We start from the raw sequence: 12,294 nt of genomic DNA on the forward strand, positions 1-12,294 counted from the left end.
GCTGCAATTTCCTTCCAACTCAGATCAAACTCAAGAGTGAGCCCCACTTGAACCTGTTCCAAGAAGGCTTTCCCAGTCCCCTCTGTGGTGGACTAGGTGCCCCTGCTCTGTGCACATATAGCACTTTGGGGTCTTCACAAGTATCACTTGCGTTTGTAACTACTGGTGTGCCTTCTCACCAAGCAAGGTACAATTTCTTCAGAGGAGACACTGCCAATAGCTTGTTTTATAGTCCCAGCTCTGATCTTGGAACCTGACATGAAATAGCCATGTAGGATTTTTTTAAAATGTCAAGAAACCTTTTATTCTGTCAAAATGCTCATGATAAGATAATAAGTCAAAAGAGCAAGCGGCAAAATAAAATACTGAGGATAATTTCACTTATTTAAAATATACACATATATGCCCAGAAAAAAATGACAGGAAATGCACTAAATATTAACAGTAATCATACCTGTACTACTACTACTTTAAACAAAACAATGGACTTTTAAAAATCCTCTTTACAAAGCATGTATCTGATAAAGGGGTAGTATCCAGAATATAAAAAGAATTTACTCCTCAATAATAAAAATATGACAATCCAGTTTAGAGATGGGCAAAGGATTTGAATAGATATTTCTTCAAAGAAGACACACACAAAAGCATGTAAAAAAATGTATGACAACATTAGTCATCAGGGAAATGCAAGTCGAAACTACAAGTAACTACCTAAAACCCACTAGGATGGCTATAATCAAAAATATGATAATACCAGTCTTCACAGCAGCATGGTTTACAATAGCCAAAAGACAGACACATGTTCATCAAAAAATAAACAAAATGTGGCATATCCATACAATGGAATATTATCCAGCCTTATAAAGGAATAAATTATTTTAATGAAATACTGGCACATGATACAACATGGATGAAAACATTATGCCATGTGAAATAAGTCAGACTGAAAGGGAAAATTATTGCATGATTCTATTTATATATGTATGAACTATTCAAAATAGGCACATTCATAGAGATGTCAATATAGGCATGAGGGGCTAGGAGTCAGGGGGATAGGGTGTCACTGTTTAATTTGTATTGAACTTCTGTTTGAGAAGATTAAAAAGTTCTGGAGGTGTTGGCTGCTGCACAACACTGTGAATGTACTTAATTCCAATGAATCTTATACTTAAAACAGTCAAAATTCAGTGTTCTAAGTCAGTGCTCAGAACAGTGACTAGAACAGACATTAATATATAAATATTTGTTGAATATATGAATAAAAGATCTTTACAAAGTTAACTCTAGTTCAGTAGATACAGATTGTTACAATAGCAAAAATGAAAACTGATGTTTTCTAAAACCCGCCTAGATAAAAAGAAAATCTAGGCAGTTTGATTCATGAAGTCTACTTGATAGTACTGTGAATCTGCTTTATCACCCACATACCACGCCCCTCTAACACAGCACCTCAGTGACACTATAGGGAACTTATTAATGCTGGTGACAAGTGGGAGAAATAGTGTGTCAGGAGGAGACATAGAGACTTTAGGGTAAGAAGCCAGTTGGAAGTAGGAAAAGACAGAGAACAGCAGGGTCTTAGAGATGAGACAGAATGCCCTGGTGTGAAAGATTTGCTTGCTTGGGAAAGATTTTAAGGTATCACGGAATAAAAAGTGATCCAGATCTAAATGCATTATGATTTCAGTGTCTCTGTCCTGTCTACATCTTTGGAAAATCTTTCATTCAATAAATATGAACTGAGCCCAAGGCAATGGGGATACAGTGGTGAGCAAACACAGACACAGAGCCTACATACAACTTTTAAGGGGAAAAAAATTGCATAGGAGAGAAACAGTTATATCCTATGACTTATAATTTTGTAATATTTCATTTCTTCTTAATTTCAATGGAAATCTATACACTGACTTGATTAAAAAGGTTTATGCAAAAATATTAGTGAGGTCAATTTCAATAAACTGAATTTCTATAAAAGGATAAAATAAAAACTTTTTCTTATGTTAACAAGGAAACTGAATTAGGAAAAAGTGAGAGATTAAAGGTTCTATATTATCTTATTTAAAAGATGAACAATAACACCTGCTGGTGAGGATGTGTTGAAAATGGAACCCTCACACCTTGATAGTGAGAATGTAAAATGGTGCACCCAGTATGGAAACAGACTGGCAGTTCATCAAAAAATTAAACACAGTAATGATACGAACCAGCAATTCCAATCCTAGGTATATACAGAAGTGAAAACCTATGTCCATACTAAAACTTGCATACAAATGTTCACAGCACCATAATTTACAAAAGTCAAAAAGTGGAAACAATCCAAATAACCATCAACCAGTGAATGGATAAACATGTGGTGAATCCATACAATGGAACATTACTCAGCCAGAAAAGGATTATTTATGCTCAATGTGTGTGTGTGTGTGTGTGTGTGTGTTCAGTTGCTTCAGTTGTGCCTGACACTTTTGTGACCCTATGGACTATAGCCTGCCAGGCTCCTCTATTCATGGGATTCTCCAGGCGAGAATATTGGAGTGGGTTACCATGTCCTCCTCCAGGGGATTTTTCCAACCCAGGAATCAAATCTGCGGCTCCTACATTGCAGGTGGATTCTTTACCACTGAGTCACCAGGGAAGTCCATGCTCAACATGGAGGAACAAAAAACATTGTACTACATGAAGGAAGCCAGTCACAAAAGGACACATATTATATAACTGCAATTTTGTCAAGAATAGGCAAATCCATACACACAGAAAGTAGATTAGTGGCTGTCAGGGGCTAGAAGGATAAAGAAATAGGGAGTGACAGCTAATTGTACAGGGTTTCTTCTGGGGGTGATGAAAATGTTTTGAAATTAGATAGTGGTGACAGTTGCACATCTTTGTGATTATACTAAAAACTACTGAATGTTCACTTTGAAAGGGTGACTTTTATGGTAAGTAATATCTAAAAAAAAAATCCTCATGGCTCCACCAAGACACACCAGCCATCTAATACAAATAAAACAGCTCAACAGATCCAGCAAAACACATCTTGCGGAAGACATTTTTGCACACAATGCTATCCTCAAAGCTAACATTAATAATACTTAATGCTGACTAGCTACTCTGCAGCTTACATGCATCACCTTACTTAATCTTCACCACCACCATATGGAGGTAAATATAATTCTTATCTCTATTTTACAGCTGAAGAAAACAGAGATTAAGTAACTTGCCCAAGGTGAGTCACACAGCTAGGTATCTACAGAGCCAGGTATTGAACTCAGGTCAAACTCCATTGCTCAAGTTCTTCATCACCTCAAAGAGTAAAGATATATTCTGAAGCCTCACATGGTCTTTATAATATGTTGACTATCTAAAATCTATTTTAAAACGCTTTTTTCTTGGTACCCTGAGTTTCTTGCACTTGCCGAGTCAAGAAAAGCATGACAGAGCTTGTGTCACTAAGGAGTAGTCATGCCATGTCATAAAGGAAACTGGAGATCACCCACCAAGAGATAAGATTTTAACTATTTTATTTTCAATTATTTCGTATGCCTCCACACGCAGTTTTGCTATCTTTTAATTAATCCCAAACTTACTGTCAGAATCAATTCCAGTTTTAAACAAGCTCCAGTATCTTGACCTAGTTACCCATAGACATGACTTAAAAGTCTAGTCAAATATATTAATTTTTGAAACTAAGGACTATGGAAATAGAATTAGCATCAGCCTTTTCTATTCACACATTCCCACTTTCTGGGAGATCCAAATAACTTAAGGACCCTTGAGTGAACTGGAAATTCTGTCCTGTTCAATTATACCTCATAATCATATGGGGTCCCAGAGTTGCCATGAGTTCTACATAGTTTTCAGAACTAGAGATTAACTGCGACCACTCTAGAACACTCAGAAGCCCTAAAAAGAGGTACACAGTGGGGAACGAAAAACAAGGATCTACTGACAGTAAATTTGCCACTCATGATTAAGTACATCACATGTGTCAGTTCATGTGATATCTCTAACCTGTCCAACATAAATTGGTTATTCTGACTTTATAGAGGAAAAGGCTGCAAAAACTAAGCAAGTCTGCCCAAGAGCAGTTTATAAACTGACAGAGGTAGGATTCAAATCCAGGTCTCCTCTGCATTATCTACTACACCTGCCTCTGCTTCATGGACAGACATCCATGAAGAGTTCTGAAAGAGGATAGCAATAACCTCAGGAAATCTTGCAATATTCAAAGAATACCAGAATCTAAAAGGCAGAATGTGTCAGAGTTTCAATCAGCTTGAGCCAAATAGTCCATATATTTGCTGGTATTTGCTCTGATATTATTTAAAAAGCTATTACACTTCTCTCTAGATCACAAAGACCTCAAATACTCACCTACCCCATAATTTTTATTGTTTCAGTGAAACAGCACGTGATGACTACTGATTAACTTTGAAACATTTTAATAAACAAATGACATGGATTTGAAGGATTAAATCCCTACACTAAAGTGAAAATTACCATCACACACACAAAATTGGAAAATATGCTAAAACCAAAAGCTCTCTGATAATAGGATGTTTTTCATCTACTGATTACCTCTCTGCAGCACTAGCTATGTGAAAAATGTGCTCATCTTCATTCTGTAACCGTTCTTTTCTCCTTCTTTCAATGTCATGTCGTAGGTCATTTGGATCTATTATTTTGACCAGAGTCTGAGGAATTTTGACAGAAGACAAACCATTCACATTACTGTTAGTTGCACAAAGACTGTATTGAACAAGAACCTTAAGTTAAAGTCCTAAATAAGTTATCTTGCACTCATCTTGTTAATGGTAGTGTAAACTGATAGAAGTATTTTGAGACAATTGACAAAACACAGTCAGAAGAGTTCATAACACTGAACCAGGAATCCGACTTCTGGGCCTTTATGCCAAAGAAAAGTCTATCTATGCAAGTATATTCAAAATGTTTTATTAGAAAAGTAACCAAAAAAATAAAAGCAACTTAAGTGTGAAAAAATTTTAAAGGAGAAGGGAAGAAAAATTTATGGTAAATTTAAGTCATAGGAATAATGTACAACCACTTAAATTATGATGATAAAGACTATGTGGAAGTAAACATGGAAAAACAATGAAAAGTTTACTAAAACTTGCAAAGTCTTAATTATAAAAAGGTCATTGGGAGTTGAGAGATTTTACATAAAAGGAATGTTATTATAGCTTAAGTAAAAAGAAAAAGCATCCAAAATTGCATGTACTGTGACAGTGACTATGTTAAAATTCCAGACATAAGACTGCAAGGAAAGACAAGCAAATAATACTTTGTGATAAGTAGAGGTAATTTTAAAAAATCCTCAAATTTCCTATAAGTTCGTTATAGTATTTTAACAGAAATTTCCTGAAAATATCATCGATTCAATAAACTAACCTATCTCTGTAAATTCAGCAAAACTGTAACCATTCACATGAAAAAAATTATTTATATATTTTATCACAAATGTATTTATTAAAATCTCTCCTCTACAAAAACTCTTCACTCTCAATGAATAATTAGCAGGTTTTTTAGAACTTGATATACTTTTTCTAAAACAAGAGCCAGTTTTCTTTCCCCTTGGCTAGTTAAGATAGTTTTTCTAATTAGCAAAGAAATGAGGGTAGGGGGAGGTGGCAGGGGTGGGAACAATAAAAAAAGTATTATTTTCATTATTTTGTTAGTTCATATTCCATAGAATCTTTCATATAATCTTCAGTAAACAGAAGGGCAGTATCGAATGAAACTAAGTTCTTTTATGCATTCCACATACAACTTAAAAATATATCCCACATGACTGCTTTGGAAAAAAAGGGTATCAAACATACTTTCTGCAAGATTTACAGTGTGAAGTTTTGGGATGAATATTAAACACTATAATTTTATGTCAATTTTACAAAGCTGTAAAATCCTTAGGGACTGTCTCTCTTAGGGAATATTTTTGTGTTTTGCCAGTGTTCTCTTTGCAACCTGGTTGAAAACTAGAATCACTTGGAGAGCTTTGTCAATTTCAGATTCCTGGGTCTCAGTCATCCTTCCTCACCCACTTTACCTTTTTTACTCCCAATGACCAGTTCCCTTTCCCGTTAGTTTGTCAACAATAAGATAATCCCCCATCAAAAACCATATTCACTTACCTGTTTTGAGTCATATACCATAGTTTGTTTACTCTGACGCTCGGCCAAAGACATATCTATTCTCCTAAAATAATAAAGGCATATTACAATTAAATAATTATGTTATACACTGATACCTCGATTCCATTAATACAGAATGGAATTTGAAATAAAGCTGGTGTGTCTTGAAGGAAGAAAAAGAAATCTGCTACCAGGTGGTTTTTCATCTATGTGGCAGTCTCCCAGGACACACATATCCTGTAAACAACATCACAGTGAAGCCTTTGTAGTTCTCAAATCACTAGTCTGTGTAACCTTAAACTTGGCTCCGGTGATCTACTGCATTCTAACATTGATTCAACTCAGCTCACAAGACAGGGCGCACCACCTGCTTGGACGGGTGCCAGCAGAAGAAGACATATGTTTTCATCCGGCTGCCCTCAGAACAGTCATTTCTGAGGACATGAAGCAACCCATGATTTCAATGGCTCGACAACTGTCTTTCATTCTTCCAGTGATAACTTCAGTAGGCAATTACTATAGACACAGCAGAATCAAAGTTAGGTAGGTAAATATTTTCAAAGTCCTACACATTTAAACAATGCTAGTCATGGCTTTAATAGAACCTAGTTTATCAAAGTGCACTGGCCTAGTACCTGTTTGGGTCAGTCCTATTTTAGGCAGGAAATGCTGTTCTAGAGTCTACAGTAAACCCAAGAGGCAGGCAGCATGTTCCCACATCTGTTCTGAGGCTCCATGAGTTATATGAGCGTACAATATTCAATCATTACCTGTGAACTTCTGGATCCGAGCTCAACTTAGTTTCTTTTACATCTGCAGCTTTTTTAACTTGAATTTTTGAGAAACGCTCATGCAGAGTCATTTCAGGTGATGGAAAATAATTTGCTGCAAAAGGAAACAAAAAGTTTTATCTCAGTGTAAAACTGATTCCACTTAAAAGGTTATATATACAATAAGCACAGGAGTAAGGGACTATTAAAAAAAAAAACATCCAACCTGCTTTCTCTTAAAAAATATGGAACCTAAACTTATTTCTGACTAATGTGTAGTGCTCACATGTTTTTCCAAACTCAAGCAACAGTAAATGCATTTATGAATGCAAAGATTCTGTTCCTATTTGGCATGCCTGCTTACTTGCCAGAGGGGGAAAAAAAACATTGGCTTTTTCAAAGAGAGGACCTTTCTTCTCCAAGGTAAGAGCTTCCTCACTGTTACTATACGTGGGAAGTAAAGCTGGCATAGAGCTCCACAGTTCACTTAGAGCAAAAATAATTCCCAAAACAACCCTAAAACATCAAAAAAATTCTGAACAAACGCTAAATGCTATGGTTACATATCACAGAAGGCTTCCTAACACCATTTTACTTAATGTTAATGAGAGTTCATGAAGACATTCTCAAAGTGGCTATGCTACAAGCTTTGAACAGAATAGAGAGAAAGATAATACACTTGACCCATGAGAAAGCTACTTTAGCAATCCTTTTCCCTAATGTACTGTTCCTGTTCTGGGACAATCTCCTGGGTTTTTCTGCAATACCAGCTTTCTTTTTGCCAAGGACCACACTTCCTTTGGGTGAGAGGGGCTGGAATTGAGAAGGTGAACTGTTTCAAACTGCATCCTTTAAAGTAAATAAATGCCTTAGTTTGAGGGCTGTGGAGAAAATAATTCATTTGCAAAATGTTTTAAGAAGGTAAGAAAGATCAACACAATCATCTAGTAAGAAATATAAAATTAAAATTTTGAAATTCTTGAGAAATCCTAGCTTATAATACACAAAACTGCCTTAATTACACAGCATCAATAAAGAAAATTATTCTACATGACTAAATCTTCCAATTAATGGAAACTGGCCAGACGTAAAAGCAAAACACAGCTCTATGAAAACCTTTAAAATATTTATTATGCAATTCCATGACATCATAAAGTATAACAAATAATACTGGAGTCTTTTACTGATCACTTAGCATCACCCATATGGCACAAAGTCCCAGTAATGCCCTTGGGGGCTTTAGGAATATGACCAAATGACCTACACTTCCAGATTTCTTGAGTTTCTTGAGTTCATATCTGGCTTTTGTTATTTCCTCCTTTCTACTGGGTTATCAGTTATTATTTCTTTCTGCTCTCAGTACACCTGTCTTTTGCAGCAGCCAACCTCTTCTTTTATAATTTTCAATTTGCAATCTACTATGAGTTGAAGCACCAGCTTATTGGAACTACATAAAAAGAACAACTGGCTTGAATTAATATGTGCTACTTTCTTCAACAGATTTTCTTATTAATGATCTAACTTATAATGAAATATTAATTACTATTACAATATCAAATATTTACCTATATCTCGTGAAAAGTCAGTACATTATTTTTGCGTTATCCCTAATGTATGTGCGAAATATACCAACCTTTAACTTGATGGATTATAGTTATGATTTGCTGAGCAAATTCTCCTGTAGGTTTGTTTTCAGTATTCTGAGTTGAGTCAAGATGTTCAAACACTGGATGAAACTTTTCACTTTTCCTGCCAACAGCAACCAAATCATGTGACATCTGTCTCTCTCTGGAATAGCTAGAAGCAACCCTAGAATAATTTGTAAATGTTTAACTAAATTTGAGACTATTCACTGAGAAAATAACTTATTAAAATTAATCAAGATAACTACAAAACTAAAATGTTTATTTTTTCTTATAATTAAGGCACTAAATTGTATGCCATAAACATGTACAATAATGAGTAGGAGAAAATAGCTATAGTAGGCACAGTTTTGAGTTCTCCTTTTCAAATCAGATATCATCAAATATTTGCCACTTTAATAATAAAATCTTCAAAATTCTAAGCTAAACAATTTTTACTTCAAAAAATACAGTATGGCATTGAAGACACTCAATATGCAAAATATAATCCGATTATTTTCTACTCCCAAATGTCCATAAAACTATAAAGCCAGCAAGCTGACACTATCTTGAAATACTACTATTCTTTACAAGCTGATATCAAACATAATAATATTTCTGACTTCATAAAAATCCTTAAAGCTCTATGTCAGTAATGAGCTGAGACTAGTATTTTGAAATCAAATTCTGTTTAGCTTAATCACTTACAAAGTCTCACTGAACTCTCAGAAAATCGCCTTACTTGTTAGTAGCAAAGTTATGATCATGAGAAGCAATGATACTGTTCACCCTAAATATATCCTATCATTTATAATACACTATCATTTATAATATAACTATAATTTATAATATAACCCCAACCATCTTACCATTTTAATACTTTCTGAATCTTTATAACTTCCTCATTAAGCACTTTCCTGACCTTCAAGTACCATTATAAATTCATGATTATGACATATAACAATTATTCATGCCATACAAAGGGGCTCAGAGCTTACAAATATTAATATTTGCAAAACCTCTATGCAGAAGGTGTCATGATATTGAGACAATAGATGTCATTTGTTTTGCTTTTCATCCCCGAGATTAAGCATTCATTTGAATGTAATCCTTCCAAATGTCATAATGGGAAAGTATACTTTATTCTAAGAATGCTACTCCTGCTTAAAACCACTCAAATTCTTCATCTGGAGGCAGTTTATGCATCAGAGTAGAAAATGCCTCATTATTTATATTTATTCCTCATTTTGGACCCAAAACGGCACTAACCAGCTTATACCCATCTCACTCCTCTGCATTTAACTCTGAATAGCTTCTGGTTCTTCCTAAAAAATAAGTTCATTATCCAAAGAATTGAGATTTACAACTGCTAGGGTTCTTTATGATTATGTTTCAGAATCCGAAGGTAAATCCAAAAGAGAGCCCTGAGATATGTTTTAAATAATAGCAGCACCACCAGAAAAAAATATCTCTTCATACAACAAAAATCAATCAGATGGATACATTTGGGGCTGTGGGTGTACACATGCACATATTTATTTACTGACGTCACTTAACAGCCATGTATCTAAAACTGCTCCAAGGTTATGAAGGGCTTAAAGATATTCTTAACTGAAAATTTTAACTCTTCTAGCAACATGGTTTTAAGTGCTTATTTTTAACTTCTCAGAGGAAAACCTTCCATCTGATTTTTCATGCTCCCTCTTAAATCAGCCCTGTTGAGATGACTCCCTGCCACGGCAGAAACATTGATGAGTGACTATGCCACAGGTTGATGCCACTGCTGTGGTTTCCTTGACTCATCAGAAAGACTTTCTTTAGAAGGCCCATTTCTCCTCCTAATTTGTTCCAAGCTTCTCATTCTATATCTGATAACTAGTAAAAGACATTCAGTGATAAATGTTAGAAGCTAGAATGGTCCTGTAACAACCTCCACTAACAAAATAATTACATATGCTTTCTGTTCAAAGGGGTTTAATGGTACAAAAAGCTCTTCCATACCCCCAAAACAGCTTTAAATTTTTTTTTAAAGGAGAAAAATAAGATGTTTAAATAGAACTATAAAAATGGTCTATCTATATGGGGAAATCAGTTGATAATGGTTTTCACTGCAGTCTCTGTTTCCCCCAAGATGAAACCAGCTGATAAAGGCTTCCAGTTTTTCACCAGATAATTATTAAAATTTACTTGTAATTTATGATTACTGTCATAACTCTTATCTCCCCACTCCACGTCCAACTCTCAATTCATAGGAATGCTGTGGTATACTTTGAAGCTATACTTAATTCTTGATATTTTAGTGTTTAAACTCACCAGTTTAAAATTTTTCTCTAGAGATATCCCACAAGATTTTTAATAAAAATGTAAGTGATTATCTTTCTAGAAAATATACATGAAAAGAATATAACCTGAAATTTTGTTTTTTAAAAATAACTATACTTTTGCTATAAGGAAAAACTTCTAGAGACTTCAAAATGCAAAATGTTCTAGGTAGTTTCATTTGCAAATTTAATCACCTCTTTGTTTACATTTTAGTATTTCCTATTACTGATCAACAAGTTTACAATTTCACAAAATACCCCCAAAACAAGTAGTTAAACTGGAAAGACCAAATGTTCTCATTTGAGATGCATTTTAGACACTTTTAAAAATTAAAATATAGCCATCACCTGTATTCTATTAAATCTTCTGAGTTCTCTGTTCCCTCCCCCGAATTCAACCCAGTTTTCCTTCTCTGTTTAAGGATATTTCCCCTGATGTTCATCTGAGTGTTAGGCATAACAACTAACAAAACATTAAAAACAAAACTACATTAAAACTTAATTTCCTCTTCTCCACAGTTAAAGAACCAACTGCCTGGCAAAACAAAACAGTAACAAAAACCGAACCACCAAAACCAATGATAATCTCCTGCTCTCTGGAAGTTTATAATAGGTAACAGAATTCATATGACACATATAAAGTTTTCCTTTCTCAGTTTTATTCTAGCTAATAACTATCACAAAGCACTTTCCCAATTATAAGTTTGTTCTTGTCTTCCTAAGAACACATTTAGAATTTTTGGAGTTGAGGGAAATGGATTTTAGGGAGACTGCTAGTCCCTTAATTCAACATCTCGTAATTACTTTTTTCACAGAAGTCCCCTAACTGGCCTTGTCAACCCCAGTGCCTTTTCAAGACACCTGATAGAAGGTGGCCAAAACTGAGCCCTCTCCCAGCAGCGAATCCTGTTACATCAGGCTGGTGGTCTTACCTTCACACCTCCTGCCCTTCTATTTCCTTTCCCTAGACTGCTCTGAATGGCACAGCTCAAAGTTCCTGGGTGTGTTTTCTGCCTTTGTTAACCTATAAAAATAAAAGGTCTTTCATCTCATCTCCACATGTCTAAAACACACCAACCTTCAAAGCCTAGCTCACATGTCAACTCCTGAAAGAAGCCTTCCCTGAATCCCCCAGCTTGGGATCATCTGAATCACATATCACACACCACCTCACATATCACTCCACTGTGCCATGGTATTACCAACATTATCTTCTTGCCTGTAAGACCAGGGGAGAAGAAACCTAATCCTATGTGGATCCATAGTCCCAGGGCACTTTAACAGACTGTCTCACAGGGTAGGTCCTCAAAAAATATCTGCTGAATAAAATGGAAAATGACTGGCACAAGATGAAATGGTGAGTTTCACCTTAAAAGATGACAGATTTCAAAATTCTGAGATCAATTTAATTTTGTTTTTTAACTTTCTTGGCTTACTT

The 12,294-nt window shown here is 35.1% G+C and overlaps 1 protein-coding gene across 4 annotated transcripts in view; it reads right to left on the reverse strand.

Moving 5' to 3' along the window:
• The window catches only part of BCLAF3 (BCLAF1 and THRAP3 family member 3), a 51,293-nt gene that overhangs the window by 15,394 nt on the left and 23,605 nt on the right, over positions 1-12,294 (reverse strand). For all 4 annotated transcript variants that reach the window (XM_065915431.1, XM_065915433.1, XM_065915432.1 and 1 more), the window contains 4 exons: positions 8,547-8,722; positions 6,914-7,028; positions 6,144-6,207; positions 4,573-4,688 (listed from right to left, as the gene is read on the reverse strand). In XM_065915431.1, coding sequence (XP_065771503.1) covers positions 4,573-4,688; positions 6,144-6,207; positions 6,914-7,028; positions 8,547-8,722 — 471 coding nt within the window. The remainder of the gene's footprint in view (positions 1-4,572; positions 4,689-6,143; positions 6,208-6,913; positions 7,029-8,546; positions 8,723-12,294) is intronic.

The sequence above is a fragment of the Muntiacus reevesi genome, chromosome X, assembly GCF_963930625.1.
Source record: "Muntiacus reevesi chromosome X, mMunRee1.1, whole genome shotgun sequence".
Classification (NCBI taxonomy): domain Eukaryota; kingdom Metazoa; phylum Chordata; class Mammalia; order Artiodactyla; family Cervidae; genus Muntiacus; species Muntiacus reevesi.